This window comes from Scyliorhinus torazame, chromosome 11 (assembly GCF_047496885.1).
Source record: "Scyliorhinus torazame isolate Kashiwa2021f chromosome 11, sScyTor2.1, whole genome shotgun sequence".
NCBI classification, from domain to species: Eukaryota; Metazoa; Chordata; class Chondrichthyes; order Carcharhiniformes; family Scyliorhinidae; genus Scyliorhinus; species Scyliorhinus torazame.
The window spans coordinates 207,067,150-207,092,049 of record NC_092717.1 but is presented as its reverse complement, the minus strand read 5'-3'; the positions used below and the strand labels follow the sequence as shown (position 1 = coordinate 207,092,049).

At 54.8% G+C, this 24,900-nt stretch overlaps 1 protein-coding gene across 2 annotated transcripts in view; it reads left to right on the top strand.

Annotated features, from left to right (window-relative positions):
- The window catches only part of col22a1 (collagen, type XXII, alpha 1), a 481,125-nt gene that overhangs the window by 139,008 nt on the left and 317,217 nt on the right, over positions 1–24,900 (top strand). For both annotated transcript variants that reach the window (XM_072468265.1, XM_072468266.1), the window contains exon 6: positions 18,278–18,401. In XM_072468265.1, coding sequence (XP_072324366.1) covers positions 18,278–18,401 — 124 coding nt within the window. The remainder of the gene's footprint in view (positions 1–18,277; positions 18,402–24,900) is intronic.

Below are 24,900 nucleotides of genomic sequence, written 5' to 3'. Positions count from 1 at the left end.
ACTGAGACATACCTTGGATAGCTCCACTCATGATGCCGACATGCACCAGGCTCTCCACTGCGGTAGCCACACTAGCAGTGTGTTGTCCTCGGTGCCACACATTGCTGCCACCATCTCATGTGCCATGGGACTCCTCCAATCGACTATGGACCTGCTGAAGGGTCGCTGACATGCCCCTCTGAAAATCGCGGCCGCACCCTAGCATCTGCATCCGCTCAGGGGAAAGCTGGTCCAGAGGCTCAGCATTTGACTGGGACACGGCTGGGTCCTTGCATCCCGCAGAGCCCCAACTGCTGTCTCGACTGGGGGTTCCTGCCTCCAATTGATGTGCATCGGTGTGGTGCTCACCAGAATGTGCCCCAGAAGCCTGTCCACTACCATTGCCCACCGAGGTGCATGTTTCTGTGCTGACGGAGGGTTGGGATGACAGCTGTGACGCTTTGACGGTTGATGTGTTGGGTACTCTGGATCCGTGGAACACATACAGGCCACCAACACTTAAAATAGAACAACACTATTTTATTGAGCTAGAAACTGTTGAACATACTTTCACTGTGGGTTAACACGATGTTAGATTAAACTAAAGACCGATGCCTGTCCTCACCAGTCTATGCACTCAGCACATGGTGAAGATCTGTGCTGTAAGCTGTAAGCTCTGTCCTTCTGAGAGGCTGCATCCCGAATGAGCGGGAACTCTGATGCCCTCTGTCTATATAGTGGGTGTGCTCTAACTGGTGATTGGCTGCGGTGTTGTGTGTGTCCATCAGTGTGTGTGTCTGCACCATGATATACTGGAATTCTCGGAGCTCTCCTCTGAGGGGTTCTCCTGGGAGGCAGGTGTGCGGGCCATCCCGGATGTGTCAGCGTCATCAGATGGAGAGCCTGCGGGAGAATGGAAATGTGGTCAGTGGGAGGGGTGGACCAGTCTGTATGGTATTGATAACTCATGTATGACCATTCGTCTGAGTGGGGGCCGATGGACCCTCACCTCTGCGCCATGTGCCAAGCTCTCTGTTGGTTATTGATCTGTTGTTGGCCACCTCCCCAACCTCCAGGGTCCATTCCTCATGGGGGGTGAGGACGCTGATGTCCGGCACCCTGCTGCCCATCTGGGCCCTCTCCTGCCTGTTGTGGGCCAACTTCTCCTGCGGGGACACAGAGTTTGCGGTGTTAATCATGGGGGTGGGTGGGCTCAGGGTTGGGGATGGTGTGCTCGGGGGGTTCGATGGGGGCTGGGGGGGGTCGGGGAGATGACCCAGGAGAGGGGGATGGGGGTGAAGAGTATGGGGGGGGAGGTTGATGGCATGGGCAGCGCTGTTGAACATGGGTGAGCCAGGGCACAGAATGGTGCATGGCGCGGGCGGTGCCTGGCACATACTCATGGTGGGGGTGTCTGGTGCTTACCCACCTGTCAGATTCCCCAAATCATGGGGCTGGTCTTCTCGGCGGCATGGGAGCAAGCTGAGTGGTGTTGGTTGTGCAGGAGCGGTGTAAGTGCTGCTCTCCCTTGTCAGCGGGGGTGCCGGCGTGCACGGTCAAACGAATCAGCCGGCAGGACCATCATTTGTGGCGTGAAGCCTGTGGAGCCTCGGTAAGTGGACCCATTAACATTTTATAGCGGTGACGGCCTGGCTGGGCCGATGACGGGAAGCTCGTGGCAGTTCCTGCTCACTCCCAATCACACTTAGTGCTTTCAACAAAAATTGAAAACATTAGAGTTTGACCAATTTACTTTTCTATAAATAAATCTATTTTTGTTTCTCATTGCCAGGTCAAATGTCATTGAACTGACTACCACCTCATCTTCATTTGACCCAAGTTGGGCGAGATTCTCCGAACCCCCACCGGGTCAGAGAATCGCCGTTGGCCGTTGTGAACTCCGCCCCCGCCGCCCGCCGAATTCTCCGAAGGGAGAAAAGTCGGCGGGGCGTCAAGCGCACCGCACACCTCGGAGAATGGCACGGGTGGGCGCAAGGCAATGGATTTCGGGGCTGCCGATATTCTCCCATCCGGATGGGCCGAAGTCCCGCAGACGTGATCACGGGTCATGTCGGCGTAAATCAAACCACCTATTAATTGGCGTCAACCAGTGCTCATGGTTGACGCCGACCAGCGTGGAGGTGGGTGACGGCCTGGGGGGTTGGCCGCTGGAGAGGCGATGGCGTGGCCGCAGTCTGTATGTGTGGGGGAGAGGTGTGTGTATGGTTGTGTGTGTGTGTGTGTGTACGGCGGGGGCAGGGGGTTGGTTAGAGTGGGCTGGGCTCCGGGGGAGTGCCGGGAGGGGGGGGTGAGTGCCGGGGACGGGAGGATGACTGCCAGGGAGGGAGACAGGGGGACGGGGTGTCTGTGCCGGGGAGGGGGACGGGGAGGGGGTCCGTGCCGGGGAGGGGGGGGTCCGTGCCGGGGAGGGGAACAGGGGGGGGGGGGTCCGTGCCGGGGAGGGGGACGGGGGGACGGGGGGGGAGTCCATGGCGGGGAGGGGGACGGGGAGGTCCGTGCCGGGGAGGGGGACGGGGGTCCGTGCCGGGGAGGGAGGGGGACGGGGGGACGGGGGGTCCATGCCAGGGAGGGGGCAGGAGGGGGGTCCATGCCGGGGAGGGGGATGGGGGGGAAGTCCGTGCCGGGGAGGGGGATGGGGGGGTCCGTGCCGGGGAGGGGGATGGGGGTCCGTGCCGGGGAGGGGACGGGGGGGGGTCCGTGCCGGGGAGGCGGACGGGGACGGGGGTCCGTGCCGGGGAGGGGAACGGTGGGGGGCATCCGTGCCGGGGAGGTGGCCGAGGGGGGGGTCCATGCCGGGGAGGGGAACGGGGGGGGGGGGGGGGGTCCGTGCCGGGGAGGGACACGGGGGGGGGGGGGTCAGTGCCAGGGAGGGACGTGGGGGGGGTCCGTGCCGGGGAGGGGGGGGTCCGTGCCGGGGAGGGGGACGGGTGGGGGTCCGTGCCGGGGAGGGACGTGGGGGGGGGGGTCTGTGCTGGGGGGGGGGGGTGCGAGGGCAAGTGAGTTGGTCCACCTGGCCAGGTGCCAGCCTCCAACAGTCGGACCCATGCGGTCCATGCCAGTTGGCTGGGAAGGAGGAGGGGTTATGGGCAATGATGATATGTTGTCGTTCCCCCCCGCCTCCCCCCCCATCCCCCCCGCCGCCCGCCGAATTCTCCGAAGGGAGAAAAGTCGGCGGGGCGTCAAGCGCACCGCACACCTCGGAGAATGGCACGGGTGGGCGCAAGGCAATGGATTTCGGGGCTGCCGATATTCTCCCATCCGGATGGGCCGAAGTCCCGCAGACGTGATCACGGGTCATGTCGGCGTAAATCAAACCACCTATTAATTGGCGTCAACCAGTGCTCATGGTTGACGCCGACCAGCGTGGAGGTGGGTGACGGCCTGGGGGGTTGGCCGCTGGAGAGGCGATGGCGTGGCCGCAGTCTGTATGTGTGGGGGAGAGGTGTGTGTATGGTTGTGTGTGTGTGTGTGTGTACGGCGGGGGCAGGGGGTTGGTTAGAGTGGGCTGGGCTCCGGGGGAGTGCCGGGAGGGGGGGGTGAGTGCCGGGGACGGGAGGATGACTGCCAGGGAGGGAGACAGGGGGACGGGGTGTCTGTGCCGGGGAGGGGGACGGGGAGGGGGTCCGTGCCGGGGAGGGGGGGGGTCCGTGCCGGGGAGGGGAACAGGGGGGGGGGGTCCGTGCCGGGGAGGGGGACGGGGGGACGGGGGGGGAGTCCATGGCGGGGAGGGGGACGGGGAGGTCCGTGCCGGGGAGGGGGACGGGGGTCCGTGCCGGGGAGGGAGGGGGACGGGGGGACGGGGGGTCCATGCCAGGGAGGGGGCAGGAGGGGGGTCCATGCCGGGGAGGGGGATGGGGGGGAAGTCCGTGCCGGGGAGGGGGATGGGGGGGTCCGTGCCGGGGAGGGGGACGGGGGTCCGTGCCGGGGAGGGGGCGGGGGGGGGTCCGTGCCGGGGAGGCGGACGGGGACGGGGGTCCGTGCCGGGGAGGGGAACGGTGGGGGGCATCCGTGCCGGGGAGGTGGCCGAGGGGGGGGTCCATGCCGGGGAGGGGAACGGGGGGGGGGGGGGGTCCGTGCCGGGGAGGGACACGGGGGGGGGGGGGGGTCAGTGCCAGGGAGGGACGTGGGGGGGGTCCGTGCCGGGGAGGGGGGGGTCCGTGCCGGGGAGGGGGACGGGGGGGGGGGGTCCGTGCCGGGGAGGGACGTGGGGGGGGGGTCTGTGCTGGGGGGGGGGGGTGCGAGGGCAAGTGAGTTGGTCCACCTGGCCAGGTGCCAGCCTCCAACAGTCGGACCCATGCGGTCCATGCCAGTTGGCTGGGAAGGAGGAGGGGTTATGGGCAATGATGATATGTTGTCGTTCCCCCCCGCCTCCCCCCCCATCCCCCCCGCCGCACAGGCTGTCATGTTTTCCGGTCAGCCAGCGATGTTGGCCGCCGTGGCGGCAGCCGCTAATGTCCATGTTGCTCTGGATGTGGAGGAGGATGAGGAGGAGGAGCGTGCCAGAGAGGCGGCGCAGGCTGCCGCAGAGGGGCAAGCGGCAGCCGACCAGGCTGGAGAGACACCTGACCGACAGGACGAGGAGGGGGAGGAGGACGTCGCGGCCCCACGGCAACGGAGGCACCCGAGGATGCCCCGCGTGGACCGGCCCTGGCTGTCGTACCAGGACCTCACGGACCGGGAATGCAGGAGGAGACACCGGATGTGCCGGGAAACCGTGGCACACATCTGCCATCTGCTGGCACACCTGTCAACGCGTGGCACTGGCGGGGGACACCCTCTCCCCATGTCCGTCAAGGTTACGGTGGCCCTGAACTTTTATGCAACGGGGTCATTCCAGGCACCGAGTGGGGACCTGTCCGGCATATCGCAGACATCGGTGCACCGGTGCATCCGGGCAGTGACAGACACCCTATATGCCATTGCACACCGCTACATCCGCTTCCCCGTGGACCGGGCCAGCCAAGGTGCCCGGGCCGTGGGCTTCTCTGCCGTGGCCGGGTTCCCCATGGTCCAGGGCGCAATTGATGGGATGCACGTCGCCGTGCGGCCACCTGCAGATAACAGGGCCGTGTTCACCAATAGGAAGGGGACTATTCGATGAACATACAGGTGGTCTGCGACCACTGCATGATGATCCTGCACGTCTGCGCCCGTTACCCGGGCAGTGTACATGAATCATACGTGTTGTCGTGGTCATCCATCCCCGGCATGTACGAGGGACGCCATCCCCGGCTGAGGGGTTGGTTGCTGGGCGACAGGGGCTACCCATTGCGATCGTGGCTGATGACGCCTACACGGAGGCCATGCAATGAGGCGGAGAACCGCTACAATGATGCCCATAAAGCGACAAGGGGAGTGATAGAGAGGTGCTTTGGCGTGCTGAAGATGCGTTTCAGGTGCCTGGACCTCTCTGGGGTCAGATAGGGTCGGCCGCATCATTGTGGTGTGCTGCGTCCTGCACAATATAGCCCAGCAGAGGGGCGATGTGCCGCAGGCAGAGGAGGGCGGAGTGGAGGAGCAGCAGGAAGAGACGCAGCCCTCCCCAGCTGAGGGGGATGGGGTCAATGGTCAGGGCAGACGGGCTAGACACGGGCGGGTGGCTGTCCACCGTGACCGGCTGGGCCAGCGGGCACGGGACAGGCTGATAGACGCCCGCTTCACTGACTAGATGGGCGTGGGAATCGGGTAGTATGGCCACAGACCGCACACCATGGCATCACCCGACCACCTACACCCCCCACCCATCCACCCACCCAGCACCCCTCCCCAACCCCACCCACCCCACCCACATGCACACCACCCCCCCCCCCATTGCCGATCCACCTGCGGCACAACGGCCGGGCTCACACAGTTGCGGGTGGACGCGTGTCTATCGCAGGCCATGGAGGATGATGACAACGCGCCCTGCGATGAGCTCCTGGCTCTACATCGTTGGACTATGTCTGACCCATGGCCACAGTACCACCATCCACCCGGACCATCCCTGCATGCGGCTGTGACACTGCAGCGCACGGTCCCGTCCTCTGCCCGGGTGGATGTTGATGGCGGCCCAGGGGGAAGGGGGCAGACTCACCTGGGGCTGAGGTAAGACCACCCCTCACACACACACTTGCGCTCAACGTACATGACACCCCCGCACGCTTTGGACAGAGCACAAAGGCAGCTTCGGTAGGTGTAACATTGACTTTAATAACGAAAGGAGTTCATGCACGTGCCCTAGCCCCTAAAACTCATCTGTGCCCTGCACCCATGCCAACTTACTCAGTGTCTAATTGTTTGGCCTTACGGGCCCTTTGGCTACGCCTACATGGTTCCCCAGACGGTACAGCAGAACTGGAGGTGGACTCCTGTGATTCCTGCCCTCTGACACGGGATCCCTTTGGCGGCCATTTCCTGGGGCGTCCTGGCCTAGATGGGCCAGGCTGCGGCCCAGGCGACTAGGATGGCGAGCTGCCAGCCTGTCCTGCCCGTTGCCCACCCGATGCAGCTGGGACGGAAGGGGGGGAGCCCGAGGTGTTGAGGTGTTCCGGGACCTCCCCTACAATGGGACCCGGAACAGGCCCCAGCACCTCCTCCTCCCTCGAGGTGCCCGATGGCCCCCAGGCCTCTACATGGGTGGGGGATGCGAATGGACCGGCCATCCGACGCCCCCCCGACATCTGGCGCTGCCAGTCTTGGAGGCCTGTGCTGGTATCGACGGGGGTCTGCAGGTTTGCAGCCATGGAGCTCAGGAGGTTGGCAATCCCTGTCTGTGACTGTGCGAAGCCGGCTAGCACATGGGCATTGGCGCTGATGCCCTCAGCGATGGCCTGCTGAGACTGGGCCATGGCCTGCTGAGATGGGCCATGGCCTGCAGAGACTGGGCCATGGCCTGCAGAGATTGGGCTATGGACTGCTGAGACTGGGCCATAGCCTGCAGAGATTGATTTATGGACTGCTGAGACTAGGCCATGGCCTGCTGAGACTGGGCCATGGCCTTCAGAGACTGTGCCACGGAGTTGAGCCCCTCTGCCATCTGCCGTTGGCACTGGCTCATGGCCTCCTGTGAGAGGGCAGCCATGTCCTGGGCCACAGACGCTGCCTGTACGGAAAGCCCAAGGCCTCGCAAACCGCTCCCCATGTCTGACACCGTCGCACCCATTGCCTCCACCGCGGACGCCACCCGTGCGGTGTCAGCCTGGGTGGCACGCATGACCGGCACCACTGCCAGCTCCTGGACACGGGTGGACTCCTCCACCTGCGACTGCAGCCGCCGCAAGCTGGCCGTCACCCTCTTCGCTCGTCTCAAGTTCGGTGGTTGCATCGGACCTATGGGTGGGTGTGGTAACTCCAGGAAGCCGGGATCCATCTGGGCGGCAGATGTTCACTTGGGCTGGGCTGCCCTCCGACCGCCCAGCTCCTCTGCTGCTCCTACCTCCACCTGCTGTACCGGGACGTCTGTGTTGTGCGCACCAGTGAGTGTACCAGACGCCTCATCACTAAAGTGCCCAACCGAGGTGAGCGTCTCTGCGATGGTGGAGGGTGTTGGTGACAGCCGTGGCGTTGTGTCGTGCGCATCGTCCGACTCTGAGTCCATGGCACTTTGGGGTGGCGGTTCGTCTCCGCCCATCCAATCTGTGTCACTGTCCTGTATTTCAGTTTCCTGGGTAGGGGTGTCCTGGGTAGGGGTGTCCTGGGTAGGGGTGTCCTGGGTTGTGGTTTTGTGGCTCGGCTGTGACGGGGGCCTGTGGCTGCCCCTCTCATCGCTGGGTGGCACACGCCTGCGTCGCCGCACCCGCATGAGACGGGGGCGCCGTCTCCCTGTTGCTCCAGCTCTCTCCGTCTCCCGTGGTCTCCGAGGGGCATCATGCGGGCGGTCTGCATCTGCGGGGATGGGTGCCTCGACGTTTGCTCCTGCGATACACAATGAAGCATGCATGGTTAGACACACAGGCAGTGATCAGGTGATATGGGGGAGGGGGGATATGGGGGAGGGGGGATATGGGGGAGGGGGGATATGGGGACGGGCTGTCGGTGGCTCACTTGCTGGTGGGCCCCCGACCTCTGCATCAGCAACCTCCCGGTCCTCGGGTCCGCCAGCCAGTTCCAGGGCCCTTCCCTCATAGAACATAGAACATAGAACGATATAGCGCAGTACAGGCCCTTCGGCCCACGATGTTGCACCGAAACAAAAGCCATCTAACCTACACTATGCCACTCGGTCAGTGGCCTCTCATAAGCTGGGCCTCCTCCAGTCCTCACATGCTCCCTGGTGTTGTGTGCGCGTTTCTCCTGTGGGGGGTGGTGGCAGGGGTAAAAGGCAACAGTGTTAGACAGGTATATGAATGCACGCCATCGGTTGCGCGTGTATTGCAGAGGTTAAGGTTAGGGCTGGATTGACCTGGGGAAATGGGGGAAGGCGGATATGGGGGAAGGCGGATATGGGGGAGGGAGGATAGGGGGGAGGGGGGATATGGGGGAGGGGGATATGGGGAGGGTGATATGGGGGGGCATATGGGGGATATGAGGGAGGGGGATATGGGGGAGGGAGGATATGGGGGGGGATATGGGGGAGGGGGGATATGGGGAGGGGGGATATGGGGAAGGGGATATGGGGGAGGGAGGATATGGGGATGGGGGATATGGGGGATATGGGGGAGGGGGGATATAGGGATGGGGGATATGGGGGAGGGGGATATGGGGAGGGGGGGATATGGGGGATATGGATATCGGGCAGGGGGTGGGGGCTGACCCTGGCTGCCCTGACGAGGTCGTTCACCTTCTTGTGGCACTGGGTGCCTGTCCGTGGTGTCAGGGCCACAGCGCTGACGGCCTCTGCCACCTCCCTCCACATACGCCGGCTGTGGCGTTGGGCGACTCTGCGGCCGTGTCCGGGATACAGGGCCTCCCTCCTCTGCTCCACTGCGTCCAGGAGCGCCTCAGTGTCACGGGACTGGAACCTCGGGGCTGAGCGGCGGGCGGCCATCCGGTCGGGTCTTCTGGTCGGGTGGGGGAGCGGTGCGTCTTTTGAGCCGTCACGCCCTGCGGCGTGTATGACGCCGCACGGCGCGAACCACGTGAGCCAGCGCGGATAGCGTCACGTCGCTGCTAGCCCATTCCGGGCCGGAGACTTAGCGACGTTTGGGGCGGCGTGATGCAGGTGGGATTTGCGCCGTTTTTGGCGCCGGTCGGCGGACATCGCGCCGATAACGGAGAATTTCGCCCCACATCTGTACTGACAGATATGGAGGACAGGCACAGAGAATTAACAAACCTCAAGCAAAACTTTGAGTTTGGAAGCATTCTCTTCGTACAGTGCAGTGAAAATATTTAAAATTTCCAAACGAAATGATATATTGATTGCTTCAAGTTAAACTGGCTGGATAAACAGTTCATTCGGCAGAGATTGAGGATCAAAATAGACAGAGATAAAGATTTCCTTTCGGACCTACTAGGAAAGTTATCTCTGGAATGCAAGAGGGCAAGGGTGGGTAATATAGATTTTCCTGTCAGAATGGTGTCTTGGAGCTTTTGCATCACTGCTTTTGACAATCAGGAAAATCATTTACAGAGATTTATTTACCTATTCAGCATCGTTTAAGGAATTAACTGATTGGAATCCATTATTGTGTTTCTTGTACCTTGTTAAAAAAAGAGTAATTTAAATGAGGTGAATGTCTATCCATTTTGTATTTTGCAGTGTCATTATTGGGATCAGTGGGGCGACATTCTCCGACCCCCCGCCAGGTTGGAGAATCGCCGGGGGCTGCCGTGAATCCCGCCCCCGCCGGTTGCCGAAGTCTCCGGTACCGGATATTCGGCGGGGGCGGGAATCGGGCCGCGCCGGTTGGCGGGCCCCCCCGCTGGATTTTCCGGCCCGGATGGGCCAAAGTCCCGCCGATAAATTGCCTGTCCCGCTGGCGTGGATTAAACCACCTTTTGAACGGCAGGACAAGGCGGCGTGGGCGGGCTCCGTGGTCCTGGGGGGGGCGCGGGGCGATCTGGCCCCGGGGGGTGCTCCCACGGTGGCCTGGCCCGCGATCGGGGCCCACTGATCCGCGTGCGGGCCTGTGCCGTGGGGGCACTCTTTCCCTTCCGCCTCCGCCACGGTCTCCACCATGGCGGACGCGGAAGAGACTCCCTCCACTGCGCATGCGTGGGAAACTGTCAGCGGCCGCTGGCGCTCCCGTGCATGCGCCGCCCGGGGATGTCATTTCCGCGCCAGCTGGCGGGGCAACAAAGGCCGTTTCCGCCAGCTGGCGGGGCGGAAATTCCTCCGTCGTCGGCCTAGCCCCTCAATGTTAGGGCTCGGCCCCCAAAGATGCGGAGCATTCCGCACCTTTGGTGTGGCGCGATGCCCGTCTGATTGGCGCCGTTTTGGGCGCCAGTCCGCGGACATCGCGCCGTTTCGGGAGAATTTCGCCCCAGAGTTTGGAGTAGGTTACAGTTACGGTTTAAAATAGGGTTACGATTAGGACGAGGAATTTGTATCATTATTCACCAACTCTCTCTGGAGCCTAACATGCAAGTCTCTATTTTAGAGGGCAGTTTGCCTTGACGATGCTCCAAATGGCCGACACTGAAAGGCAATGGAATGTAACTTCCTTGCAATGGCAATCAAGTCAGATTGCCACTTTGCTCCCAGTTACCCTGAAGTACAATTACAACTTTCTCGCCGGACCTTCCAACTTGAATCGGGTAAGAAAGGAGGGTTGTAGTGGGTTCCTGAGGCCTTGTGTTAAGCGCAGCTGAGTTGAAGATAAGGAAGATTCAGCCCCTTTTTTAAAGAATGCCAGCTTTGGATTGGGCGAGAGCGGATTTTTGTAAAATAAGGCAGGACCTGGCCAAGGTAGACTGGGAAGAGTTACTTGTGGGGAAATCTACAGAAGAGCAGTGGGGGAGATTCAAAAAGGAAATGGGGAGGATACAGGCTCAGTATGTTTCTTGTAGGATAATAGGAAGGAGTAAGAAGCCCAGAGAACCATGAATGACCAGAGATATTGAGGGTAGGACAACTGAGGAACAGTGGCGGGTGTTCTGGGAGATATTAAATACCACTCAATTAAAGTATATTCCTGAGAGGAAGAGGAATTGTAAAAGGGAGAATAAGTTCCATGGCTAAAAAAGTATGTCAAAGAGGACATAACAGCAAAAGCTAGGGCATGCCATATTGCAAAAGCTTGTGATAAGCTGGAGGACGGGAGAGCTTTAAGGTTCAGCAAAAGGCTGCTGAAAATAAAATCAACAAACCTAAGATGAACTACGAAAGGAAACTAACCGAAAGCTTCTACAAGTATATGAAGAGGAAGAGAATAGCTAAAGTAAATGTCGGCCCTTTAGAGGACAATACTGGTGAGGTAACAATGGGGAACACAGAGATGGCGGAGACACTGAACCAATATTTTGCCCCAGTCTTCACCATCGAGGATAATTAAAAAATGACAAAAATTGCAGTCAATGCAAAGGAACCAGGGCAATAACCATCACAAGGGAGGATGTGCTGAATAAATTAATGGGATTAAAGGCAAACAAGTCTCCAGGACCTGATGGCCTGCACGTTAGGGTATTAAAGGAGGTGGCAGCAGAGATAGTGCATGCATTGGTTATGATATTTTAAAATTCCCTGGATTCTGGAAAGGTCCCAGTGGATTGGAAACGGGCTAATGTGATGCAACTACTCAAAAAGAGAGAGATGAAGAAAGCAGGAAACTAAAACTATAAACTGGTTAACTTGATCTCTGTGGCAAGGAAGTTGTTGGAACCAATCATTAAGGAGGGGATGGGCAGCACAGTGGCACAGTGGTTAGCACTGCTGTCTCACGGTGCTGAGGACCCGGGTTCGATCCCCAGCCCGGGTCACTGTCCATGTGGAGTTTGCACATTCTCCCCGTATTTGCATTGGTATCACCCCCACAACACAAAGATGTGCAGGGTAGGTGGATTGGCCATGCTAAATTGCCCCTTAATTGGAAAAAAAGAATTGTATACTCTAACTTTCCAGGGGCCAGTGCAGACTCGATGGGCCGAATGGCCTCCTTCTGCATTGTAAATTCTCGGATTTTATGATTCTATGATTCTGCTCCTAATTCCTATGTTCTTGTATTCAGGATTTGATGAGATGGAAAAGAGAGGCTTTTAGCAAGTACAAGGGGAACAAATCAGCGGAGGCATTAGTGGAGTATAGAAAGTGCAGGATGGAGCTTAAGAAAGCAATAGAAAAGCAAAGGGGCTCTGCGGGATGCAAGGACCCAGCCATAACGCAGGTAGTTTTAAAAGTCCAGCCACTTTGAGAAGCCAGGGAGAGATTACGTGTAAAAGGTAAGTGGTTAGGATTGGAGCTGGAGTTGTGGTGGAGGTCGGGTGGTGATGGGGGGGGGGGCGGGTACAAGGGTGAGTCAGTGAGTCGCGGGTTGTCAGTTGGAGGGGGGAGGGGTGGTCAGTGGATTGATGGTCAGTGGGGGAGGAGCCGGGTGGTCAGTGGGTACAGTAATCAATGTGGGAAGAGGCCGGTGCAGCACAGATAGTCAATGAGAGAGCTGTCAGATTAGTAATTACGTATTGTTATTGTTACAGATAACACAGAATATTGACACAAAGGGCTAGAGATTTGTTTTAGCCCTTTTAGTGGGCCAGGAATAGATGGTATGCTGTGGTTTCAATAGGTATTCTTGGCAATTGACTTAAGTGGAAGTAAAAATTGGGAGAGATATACAGCAGGGTGTTTGAGTAGCTCCATTACAAACATTAGGTAGGAATCGTTGGTGGCTTCAAACTGGGTCAATCCAAGGAAATTCCTGTGGCAGTGCTTCCTAAAACCAAAAGCTTCTGAACCAGCCATCAAACAAATCAGAAATTGCAAACATGGGCAGAGGAGCTATTCCAGTGTGGTTCCCCACAACAATGTTAACCAAATGGTCTAGTCGGAAGGGAGGTACTCCTCGAATCTCGAATGGCTAGGCTCAATTGCAGCGTTTGAAAAAGAAGCAATGTAGAAGTGTTTAGGCAGAGCAGAACTTTTGTATAAATAAAATATATATTTTGAGAAAGTTACCCTGGCTGCGAATTGCTTCTTCATTTAACAACAGCTCCTTGTCAGCAACATCCTCTATATATTATTTTTAAGTCACATTGGAACATTGGAACAATTTGTTGCATCTGGGTTTCTGTGTGAAGTTTTTGAAGAGTTTTGTTTGAAAGGTGAGTGCTTCTGAAATAGGGCACGGTACAGATAAATTATTCATCCGCAGATCAAGGACAGCAGAGTTAACAGCTGTAATTTTTGCAGATGTTAATTCAAGTCCATCACACTGTAACTTTTTTGAAAAGAAGTATTGACGCTGATCTCAGCAACCCAACAAAATCCAACCCAACCCGTTTTAGAGGCAGATTGAGGGGTGGGCTAAAATATTTTGAAGAAGCTGCATGTCAGTTTAATTTCAGTTTTAATAGCGGCAGGCCCGGTTCACTGTGTTAAAGGAAAGAATGAAGGCCTGGGTTCCATCATGGAAGTATCTTTACCACTTTGTCTGTGGGTTAGGGGCAGTAGGAGTGGTTCCTCCCAGCCACCACTTTACCTCCGTGTGATGAGATGCCTGAGGTGAACCGATACCCTCTCTGTCCCTCAGGATGTCCAACTCCCCCCCCCCCACCCCACACACCCTCCCTCCCCCCGATGTGTGATTTCTGTCCTACATTGCCCAAACTCCCATGTCAGGCTTCCCTCTTTCACTGCTTTAAAACTGGTCTTGCGACTGAATTTACCAGGACCTTCGGGTAACCCTGCTTCTGACTCTTCCCAGCTGCACATTTTCCCTGTTCCACCACCCCTCCCCCTTCCCTTCCCTATTTTCTTCTGGCTTTGCAGTTACTATCTGGATCAAAGAGACGGTCCCCATTCCAGTTGACATGACAAGGCATAGACCAATCATGGTGGGACTATAAGTGTAGGGCAGTTCAGAGGTGACAGCCTCCAGAAAAATACCAACTAGAGTAGGCATCACTAAACCAGGAGGTATCACAAATCGAATACACAAGAATTAGACTTAAATATGGGTGGCATGATTGGGAAATTGGTAGATGACACTAAAATTGCCAAGTAGTTGATCGTGAAGAGGACAGCTGTCGACTCCAGAATTAGATCAATTGTTTGGCTGAATGGGCTGAGAAGTGTCAAATGGAATTCAGTCCAGAAAAGTGTGAGGTGATACATTTGAGAAGGGCAAACAATGCAAGGGAATATTCATTAAACAGGAAGATATTGAGATAATTGAGAAAGTGAGAGGCCTTGGACTGCATGTCCACAGTCCTTGAAGGTGGCAAGACAGGTGGTCACGGTGGTCAACAAATCATATTGAATGCTTTCTTCTATTGGGCAAGGTATTGAATACAAAAGCAGGGATGTAATGATGGAACTGTGCAAAATGCTGGAATTTTGTCTACCATCTTGGTCTCCACATTTGGACATAATTGCTCCAGAGAGACTGCAGAGCAGATTTACAAGAATGTTGCCAGGGTTTGAAAGTTGCAGCTGAGAAAAGATTGAATAGGTGAGGGTTGTGTCCTTTAGAACAGATGAGGCGAAGGGATGACCTAATTGAGGTGTTCAAAATTATGAGGGGCCTAGCGAGGGTAGACAGGAAAGACACACAGCACGGTGGCACAGTGGTTAGCACTGCTGCCTTACATTACACAGACCTGGGTTCAATTCTGGCCCTGGGCGACTGTCTGTGTGGAGTTTGCACGTTCTCTGCATGTCTGCGTGGGTTTCTTCCAGGTGCTCCAGCTTCCTCCCACAATCCAAAAATGTGCAGATTAGGTAGATTGGCGATGCTGAAGTTCCCCTTATTGCCCAAAGGTTAGGGCGGGGGAGTGGATCCAGGCTATGGTCCTCTTTTGAAGGGTTGGTGCAGACTCAATGGGCTGAATAGCCTCTTTCTGCACAGTAAACGTCCTACGGTTCTTTTTTAAGAATACAGATAAACTAAACGGACAGTTTCTTGTCAGGGGAAACTCTTCCTCGAGGCAAAGGTATTAAAACTGAATGAGATCGAGTTCTGAGGCAATCTCAAGAAGATATTCGTCATCTCATTCTGAGAACAGGAGTTGAAATACAGTTTCAAAGGAAGACCTTGCATGATTTCTGAGTGTTGCCCTTGTCAGCCTGACAGCTAAAGTGTTTTTGCTTATGTTTTTATGCATCTTGAGCAGCTGGCTGTCATTTTAAAGTAAAGCTGTCTCATGTCTCCACACACCAAGACTCCCCGTGGTCCACGGGTCAGTTACTGGCTCCCTGAAATAAACCTGAATCATTCAACTCAATATGGCCAGACAACTACCTTACAGATCAAAATAGCAATTGATTGAATTACAGGTGATTGCAACTGTCCACGCAGTCTGGTGTACATTAGAGCATCAGACACTTGCAGGTTTAATTGTGGGTCCGTATGTATGTAAACACAAACATTGGTAAGAGTACATCTACTGCATAGCAGAAGATTGTGAGAAGTATTCCACTTGGACAGCTGCTAGCCGTGTTAAGGTTCCTTGGTCAGGGTCAGTTATCCCTGGCTGACAGATTTATGCATGACCCCAACCTAAATCACAACATCTTCTTGGCAGTGAGAATGATAAACATTCGGAGACAGGCAACTGCTCCAAATTCATGGGTGTGTTTGCTACAGCCTCTCACCTCACTCAGATTGAAGGATGAACTGAGGACCGACCGCATTGTGTGCTTTTTAAAAATCATTCATTTTCTGGATATGACTCATGACAAGGTTGGCATTTATCACCCGTCCCCAGATGTCCTAACATTGATTATGATTCTGACTCAATAAGCCGCAAGAGTCAACCCATGGGGAGATGTGACTAGAGTCAATTATAGGGCAGGCCCAGGAAGGACGACAGGTTTGCTTCCATCAAGCACGTTACTGCTGACCATTTTGTATTTTTTAAATTAAATTCAAGTTGTTAAACTGCCATTGTGGGATTGAACTCGTACTCTTTGGATTGATAGCCAAACCAGAAATGAAAAGTTACTTATGCCAAGAATTATTATGGTGCCATTTCTTTAGGCACAAAATGGCCACCTTAGTGTCCAAAATGGTGTGAGGAGCATGCTCATTCATAGCCTGAAGTGTTCCTCCCACCAATTGGATGAAGCAGAAAAAACTGTTTTCCATTCAGCAAATAGGTCCTATCCGGATGGAAATCATAGAACCATGGAATGGTTGCAGCACTGAAGGGGGCCATTCAGCCTTTTGTGTCTGTCCCTGCTTTCTCCAGGAGCAACTCAACTAGTGTCAATCTCCCACCTTTTCCCCAAAGCCCTGCAAATTTTTCCTCTCCAGATAATTATCCAATTCACTTTGGAAACTGACAATTGAACCTGCCTCAACCACTCCTCGGCATTCGCCCATTCCAGATCCTAACTACTCGCTGCATGAAAACCATTTTCCTCATGTCACCATTCTTTCTTTTGCCAATGACTTTAAAACTTGGCTCAAAAACGCTTGGGCTGAATTCTCCGCCGTCGGATTCTCCGTTTTGCCGGCAGCCTGGGGATTTCCCAACGGCGTATTGTTGCCCCACAATGGGAAACCCCATTGACCGGCCGGCGTAACGGAGCATCCCGCCGGCAGGGTGAAACAGAAATGTGGCGCGGCGGGACGGAGAATCCAACCCCTTACTAAAGGTACCCATGGCTACTGAGCAACAACTTTTTTACTTCCCAGAGCTTGTTTACTTTTTATGCCATAACCCTCTCTAAGCACAATTGAAGCACAGTTTGAACTGACCAAACCACCACAAATACAAGCCTTTGGCATAATCTAACTAGAGTTTTACTCCTCTTATACCGCTAAATTGAACCCACTTCGATGTATACCTTGGGCGGGATTCTCCGACCTGGCGGGGTTCGGAGAATCCCCGGGGGGGGGGCGGCATGAATCCCGCCCCGACGCCGGCTGCCGTATTCTCCGGCGCTGGTTTTTGGGGCGGGGCCACATCGGTCGGGGGCCGTTGGCAGCAAACCCCCCGGCAATTCTCCGGGCCCCGATGGGCCGAGTGGCTGCCCGTTTTGGCCAGTCCCGCCAGCGTGGATTAGACATGGTCCCACACGGCGGGACCTGGCAGGTAAGTTGGCTGGTACAGTCCTCGGGGTGGGGGGCCCCCACGGTGGCCTGGCCTGCGATCTGGGCCCACCAATCTGCGGGCGGGCCTGTGCCATGTGGACACTTCTTCCTTTTGCGCCGGCCCCTGTAGGGCTCCGCCATGGCTGGCATGGAGAAGACACCCCCCTGCGCATGTGCCGGAACACGCCGGTCAGTCTGCACATGCGCAGAACCACGCCGGCGGTTCTGCGCATGCGCTAACTCGTGCAGTCCCTTCCGCGCCGGCTGGGCCGGTGCCAACCCCTCCGCCGCCGGCCTAGTCCCTGGAAGTGCGGAGAATTCCGCTACTTCCGTTCGTCCTGATGCCGGAGTGGTTCGCGCTGTTTTTGACGCCGGAGTCGGGCCATCGCGCCGATCGCGGAGATTCCCGCCCCAAATCTCTAATATTTAACATTACAAATATAGCTAATCTAAAACTACCTCTTATTTCCTGGCACCTGTAACTCTTTGCAATTTGGAAAAATGTGACAGAAATGTGATGAAGACGGCACGGTGGCACAGTGGTTAGCACTGCTGCCTCACAGCACCAGGGACAAGGGTTCAATTCCAGCCTTGGGTGATTGTGCGGAATTTGCACTTCCTCCCTGAATCTGCGTGGGTTTCCTCTGGGTGCTCCAATTTCCTCCCACAGCCCGAAGAAGTGCAGGTTGGTGGATTGGGCATGCTAAATTGTCCCTTCGTGTCCAAAAGATTAGGTGGGGTAACTGGGATAGGGAGGGTGCTCTTTCAAGGATGCAGAAGATGGGTCAAATGGCCTCCTTCTGCACTCTAACGTTTCTGTGATTCTATGAGAAGCAGATCAAAGGGTTGAGTTAGCTGCTTGTATGGGAGATGTTTGTAACCACACAGTTTCAGAAATAGTCACAAGTAATATTAGCAATAAATTGTTACTTGAAAGTGTTGCATTACTTGCAGAATATTTTGGGTTCTGTAGACTACTTGAGTCGTGTTGAAACCAAATACCTCCTCTGTGACTTGTATATAAACTACTGCTCTGCTTGTATCAACTAATGCAGCATAGATTGGGGATTGAACCTGCGACCTTCTTGATCTACATGGCTCTGTTACTATCCACCTAAACCTGCTGGATGTTCAAGGTGCTCTCATTCTTTTTTTTGTTGTTTCAGAGATGTGTTTCCTCAAGGCCTACCTGATGAATATGCTTTTGTTGCGACATTCAAGTTCCGAAAAGCTTCACGAAGAGAAGACTGGTACATTTGGCAAATTATCGACAAATATGGGATTCCACAGGTATACCGTCACGTGTTTCTTCTTCATTCAAAAATGATACGGCCTGGAAAACTGGATCAGTGTGAACAATTAGAACACAACAATTTGCCGCAAAATCATTGGCCAGGTTTTTTTGAATGGCGGGGATTTTCTTCCCACCACCCAAATAGTTGACGGCCAAAGCATCTTTGCTGATACTGGCTATCTGCAACCATTTAATGCGCCCAGGAGCGTTAATTAGCTGAAGGGAGGACTTCCGACCCTCAGTCTGGAGGAAGTTGTTGTCTCAGAGAACTGCCTATCTAGTCTCAGCAGCACCAGAATCTGCAGTGGACAGAATCTGCGATTGCAAGCAGTCCCCAGAATCTAAGTCCTGGGCGTCCAGGACCTGGTAAGTGTCGGAGACTCAGGAGGGATGCGAGACCCGAGGGAGGGTGAGCAGAGAGCGGTGGAGTTGTTGGTAGAGATGCAGGAGAGCGGAAGTGAACACCTGCAGGGAAAGACCTATTAGGGGGGGGGGGGGGAGGGGGGCAGGGGAGGAGAGCATGGGAGGTGATTGAAGTTGAAGGGAGACCATTGATATATCCAAAACCTTACTGAGACCTAAGCAGAGTTACTTTCTGGGCATTACCCCTGCCCTGAATTCCTCCTGACAGCCTGAAAAATAAGGGTGGGCAGGAAATGGGCTTTACATGGTCAGCAGTTGGCCACTAAAGGACTCAATTGGAGCAAGGGTGAGTGCGGGTCAAGTGAGAAGACCACCCAAGGGACCCCTCACCCTCACATGCCACCCCAGCAGGGGAATGTAAAATTCTGTCCATAGAATCAATGCACACTACACTGGGTGGGATTTTTCACACACACACGCACGCACACACACACATGTGTTCTGAGGCGGTGAAGATGATTTAGCGAGTGAAAACTGCTAATGGGAGCAATGTTGGTGACGGGTTTCATCTCCAAACTGAAAAGTAAGGATGTCTTAGGGGTTATGTTAAATTAGAATAGAAATGACTAGAGCTAAGAACTGAGGGTGAAATTCACCATAAGCGGCGTGATGTCCGCCGACCGGCGCCAAAAACGGCGCAAATCAGTCCGGCATCACGCCGCCCCAAAGGTGCAGAATCCTCCGCATCTTGACCGGCCGAGCCCTAATCTTGAGGGGCTAGGCCCACGCTGGACTGATTTCCCCCCCGCCAGCTGGCGGGAAAGGCCTTTGGTGCTCCGCCAGCTGGCGTGGAAATGACATTGCCGGGCGGCGCATGCGAAGGAGTGTCACCGGCCGCTCACGGCATCCCCGCGCATGCGCAGTGGAGGGAGTCTCTTCCGCCTCCGCCATGGTGGAGACCGTGGCGAAGGTGGAAGGAAAAGCGTGCCGCCACGGCACAGGCCAGCCCGCGGATCGGTGGGCCCCGATCGCGGGCCAGGCCACCGTGGGGGCACCCCCCGGGGCCAGATCGCCCCGCGCCCCCCCCCAGGACCCTGGAGCCCTCCCGCGCCGCCTTGTCCCGCCGGTAAGAGCAGTGGTTCAATCCACGCCAGCGGGACAGGCATTCCAGCAGCGGGACTTCGGCCCACCCGGGCCAGAGAATCGCTGGGAGGGGGCCCGCCAACCGGCGCGGCGCGATTCCCGCCCCCTCCGAATCTCCGGTGCCGGAGAATCCGGCAACCGGCAGGGGCGGAATTCACACCAGCCCCCGGTGATTCTCCGACCCGGCGGGGGGTCGGAGAATCAGGAGAGAAAAGATCAAATTTCAGTCCACCAAACAATTGAAGTCACAAAGGGTTGAAGATCTGGGGACAGATCATAGAAAATATGCAAGATTCGAAACATAACAATATTAAAGATATTGACCATCCCAAGGTTATAGAATTCCTACAGTGCAGAAGGAGGTCATTCGGCCCATCGAGTCTGCACCGACCCTCTGAAAGAGCACCCTACCTAGGCCCATTCTCCGCTCTACCCCCCACAACCCCATCTAACCTGCACGTCTTTGTACACTGAGGGACAATTTACCTTAACCAATCCAACCGGACTACCCAAAAGAAACCCACGCAGACAAGGGGAAAATGTGCCGGATAGAATGGAATTAAAATAAACCGGTCATCAAACAGAGGGATGTTTTTAAAATGCACCCAACATAGCTTCCAAGATCAGTATATTTCCTTAGAACATAGAACATAGAACATAGAACATTACAGCGCAGTACAGGCCCTTCGGCCCTCGATGTTGCGCCGACCTGTGAAACCACTCTAAAGCCCATCTACACTATTCCCTTATTGTCCATATGTCTATCCAATGACCATTTGAATGTCCTTAGTGTTGGCCAGTCCACTACTGTTGCAGGCAGGGCATTCCACGCCCTTACTACTCTCTGAGTAAAGAACCTACCTCTGACATCTGTCCTATATCTATCTCCCCTCAATTTAAAGATATGTCCCCTTGTGCTAGACATCACCATCCAAGGAAAAAGGCTCTCACTGTCCACCCTATCCAATCCTCTGATCATTTTGTATGCCTCAATTAAGTCACCTCTTAACCTTCTTCTCTCTAACAAAAACAGCCTCAAGTCCCTCAGCCTTTCCTCATAAGATCTTCCCTCCATACCAGGCAACATTCTAATAAATCTCCTCTGCACCCTTTCCAATGCTTCCACATCCTTTCTATAATGCGGCGACCAGAATTGCACGCAATACTCCAAATGCGGCCGCACCTGAGTGTTGTATAGCTGCAACATGACCTCATGGCTCCTAAACTCAATCCCTCTGCCAATAAAAGCTAACACACCGTACGCCTTCTTAACAACCCTGTCAACCTGGGTGGCAACTTTCAGGGATCTATGTACATGGACACCGAGATCTCTCTGCTCATCCACACTGCCAAGAATCTTACCATTAGCCCAGTACTCAGTCTTCCTGTTATTCCTTCCAAAATGAATCACCTCACACTTTCCTGCATTAAACTCCATTTGCCACCTCTCAGCCCAGCGCTGCAGCTTATCTATGTCCCTCTGTAACTTGTAACATCCTTCCACACTGTCCACAACTCCACCGACTTTAGTGTCATCTGCAAATTTACTCACCCATCCTTCTACGCCCTCCTCCAGGTCATTTATAAAAATGACAAACAGCAGCGGCCCCAAAACAGATCCTTGTGGTACACCACTAGTAACTGGACTCCAGTCTGAACATTTCCCATCAACCACCACCCTTTGTCTTCTTCCAGCTAGCCAATTTCTGATCCAAACTGCTAAATCACCCTGAATCCCATGCCTCCGTATTTTTCTGTTCTGTGAAATTAAATGGGTAAAATCTTTAATATCATAATCCTGTTATATATTTTCTATGATCTGTCTCAGGATCGCCTTTCCTGTCTGATTCGTAATGTTTGCTAATACTGGGGTTAATTTGAGCGACGTGGCAGAGAACAGTTGGAAAATGGTGAGCAAAATATAAACTTCAAAACAAGAATAGAAAATGATAATGAAGAGACAAAGATGAGTGTGCTGGGCTGGCAAAAGGCAATGTTCAGCATTAACACCAAGTGATCTAGCCCAAATTACTTCTTGCAGATGCTCCAGCAAGCAGATTAATAGAACTAAAATGGAAAAACCTTCAAACGGATGAATTACAAAATGCACTTGTCTAAGGAGAAAGGGTGAGCTCTGTGGATTAATAAAGTGATTAAAACTCGGTTAGATTGGAACTAATGTTTTTCCTTTAGTAGAGGTGTCAGTAACCAGGGAACATAGATTTAATGTAAGAAGAATGTGAATTAGAGGGGATTTGAGGAAAAACCTTTCCACACAGAGGGTGGTGGGAATCTGGAACTGACTGCCTGAAAGGGTGGTAAAGGCAGGAATCATCACAACATTTAAGAAGCATTTAGATGAAAACGTGAATCGCCATAGCATACGGGCCAAGTGCTGGAAAATAGGATAAGAATAGATTGGTGCTTGATGGCCGGTGCAGACACGATGGGCCTCTTTCTGTGCATTAAAGCTCTTTGGATGTATTCTACCACCGTGCTGGGCATGCCAGGTGAATCGCGGGAGAGGCCCAAATTGCGCCAGGCGTGAAACCTTGCGCAAGCCACCTGATTCGTAGCACCCGGTGCGATCTGGAACACGCTCAGCCAGATACTCAATTTTAAATTATAATTTAAATATGCTCATTTAAATATGCAAGGCTGCTTTAATGTTGCATCCACCCGACGCCCGAGACTTAGCTCCTCACTGGCGAGGCCCCAACTGCACACTGAATTGGTCTCCACAAGTGGTCGGGGACAGGGCAGGGTAGTATCCTGGCACTCCCCCTGGAATCCAGGCAGTGTCAACATAGCTGCTAGGGTGCCAAGATGGCATTGCCAGGGTGCCAGGACCACTGCCTGTGTGCCAAGCAGGGAGTGCCAGAGTGCTTGGATGCCAGGTTGGCACTGTCCAGGGTCGGGCCTGAAGGGGTCCACGCCCATGAAAGAAAGGGGAGGGGGTATGAAAGGTAGGGTGTGAAGAGGGTGTATGAAGAGGCCTCCAAAAGGTTGGGGGGGGTGAAGGGGGATCTGAAAGAGGAAGTTTCTGAAAGGGGGGTGGCTCGAAAGGGTGTGTGGGGCGGCTTGATAAGGGGGGCCTTCAGCAACCCCATCGCAGTCCCACTTGGGCAGCGGGATTATGTCTCCGGGGAGGGGGTGTCATTACCCATGGGTGGTGGGTGTGGGTGACCCTCAAGGTCACTTCGAGATCAGGGCAACTTTTCAAAATGGCGCCCCGATTTCTGAGGAGCCAGTCTCACCGGCAAGTTCAGCTGCTCCCTGCTGAAAAACCTTCTAGCCCTGATTTAATGGACTCTTTGCACCCGAATCGGTGACGCGATGAGGCCGTTAAGTCTTGTGGGAGGTCTCTCGCGAGATTTGTGATGCTCAGAATGCCTCGCGAGATCTCGCCCAGCGAGGGTGAGAAACAGATTTACATATTTAAATATGTCAGTGCCCGATTCTTCAAGGCCGGGAACGAAAGCCCGTGCCTGAGAGACCTCACCATAGTGCCGTTTAGCTCTGGTCCACACAAATGTGAACCAGGTGCAATGGCACCCAAGGGCTTTCCCAGGCCATTGGAGCCTGGTGGTCAGGTTCTGGTGTGGGTGCTATACTGGCACTCCCGCTGGCACCTTGGCACTGCCCGCCTGGCACCTTGGCACAGCCAGGGTGCCTAGATGGCGCTGCCAGACTGGCAGAACTACTGCCAGGGCGCCAGACTGACAATACCAAGGTGCCAGGGTTCCAGGTTGCCCTTAACAGGGATCAAGCCCTGGTGTGCCCCGCCCTTAAGAGGGACAGTGACATGATGCCTCGAGGACCCCGGTGTTGGGATGTCGGAGGCCGCAGTAGGGAGTCCGAGTGGGTTGATCGATCGGAGTGGCATTTAAAAACTTTGCCCTGATCGCTTCCTGCACTGACAGGCTGTTCTCGTCAATTCAGGATGTGAGGTAAGTGCGGCCTCGATGGGGTACTCCACGCCGAGGCCAAAAAAACAACTGGGTCCCGTTTGATAGCGGGGTCGTCCTTGGTGCTGAAGGTGCCGTGAAACAACCCGCTATACGTGCCCAAAATTGGACTCTGTTTTTCAGGTGTTAAATCGCGCCCTCTAAGTGTGGGCTGGACCGGGGTGAAACTTCGCAGGCCCAAAAGAACGACTAAGTGTGGGTGAATAAAAAGCCAGAGGGTAGCCAGGGAAAGGGTTGGCCCACTGAAGGATAGGCAAGGGAATCTATGTGTGGAGCCAGAGGAAATGGGCGAGGTACTAAATTAATACTGTGCATCAGTATTCACCAAAGAGAAGAAATTGGTGGATGTTGAGTCTGGAGTAGGGTGTGTAGATAGCCTGGGTCACATTGAGATCCAAAAAGACGAGGTGTTGGGCATCTTGAAAAATATTACGGTAGACAAGTCCCCAGGGCCTGATGGGGTCTATCCCAGAATACTGAAGGAGGCTAGAGAGGAAATTGCTCAGGCCTTGACAGAAATCTTTGGATCCTCACTGTCTTCAGGTGATGTCCCGGAGGACTGGAGAATAGCCAATGTTGGTCCTTTGTTTAAGAAGGGTAGCAAGTATAATCCAGGGAACTACAGGCCGGTGAGCCTTACGTCAGTGGTAGGGAAATTACTGGAGAGAATTCTTCGAGACAGGATCTACTCCCATTTGGAAGCAAATGGACGTATTAGTGAGAGGCAGCATGGTTTTGTGAAGGGGAGGTCGTGTCTGACTAACTTGATAGAGTTTTTCGAAGAAGTCACAGAGATGACTGATGCAGGTAGGGCAGTGGATGTTGTCGATATGGACTTCAGTAAGGCCTTTGACAAGGTCCCTCATGGTAGACTGGTACAAATGGAGAAGTCACACGGGATCAGGGGTGAGCTAGCAAGATGGATACAGAACTGGCTAGGTCATAGAAGGCAGAGAGTAGCAATGGAAGGTTGTTTTTCTGATTGAAGGGCTGTGACTAGTGGTGTTCCACAGGGATCAGT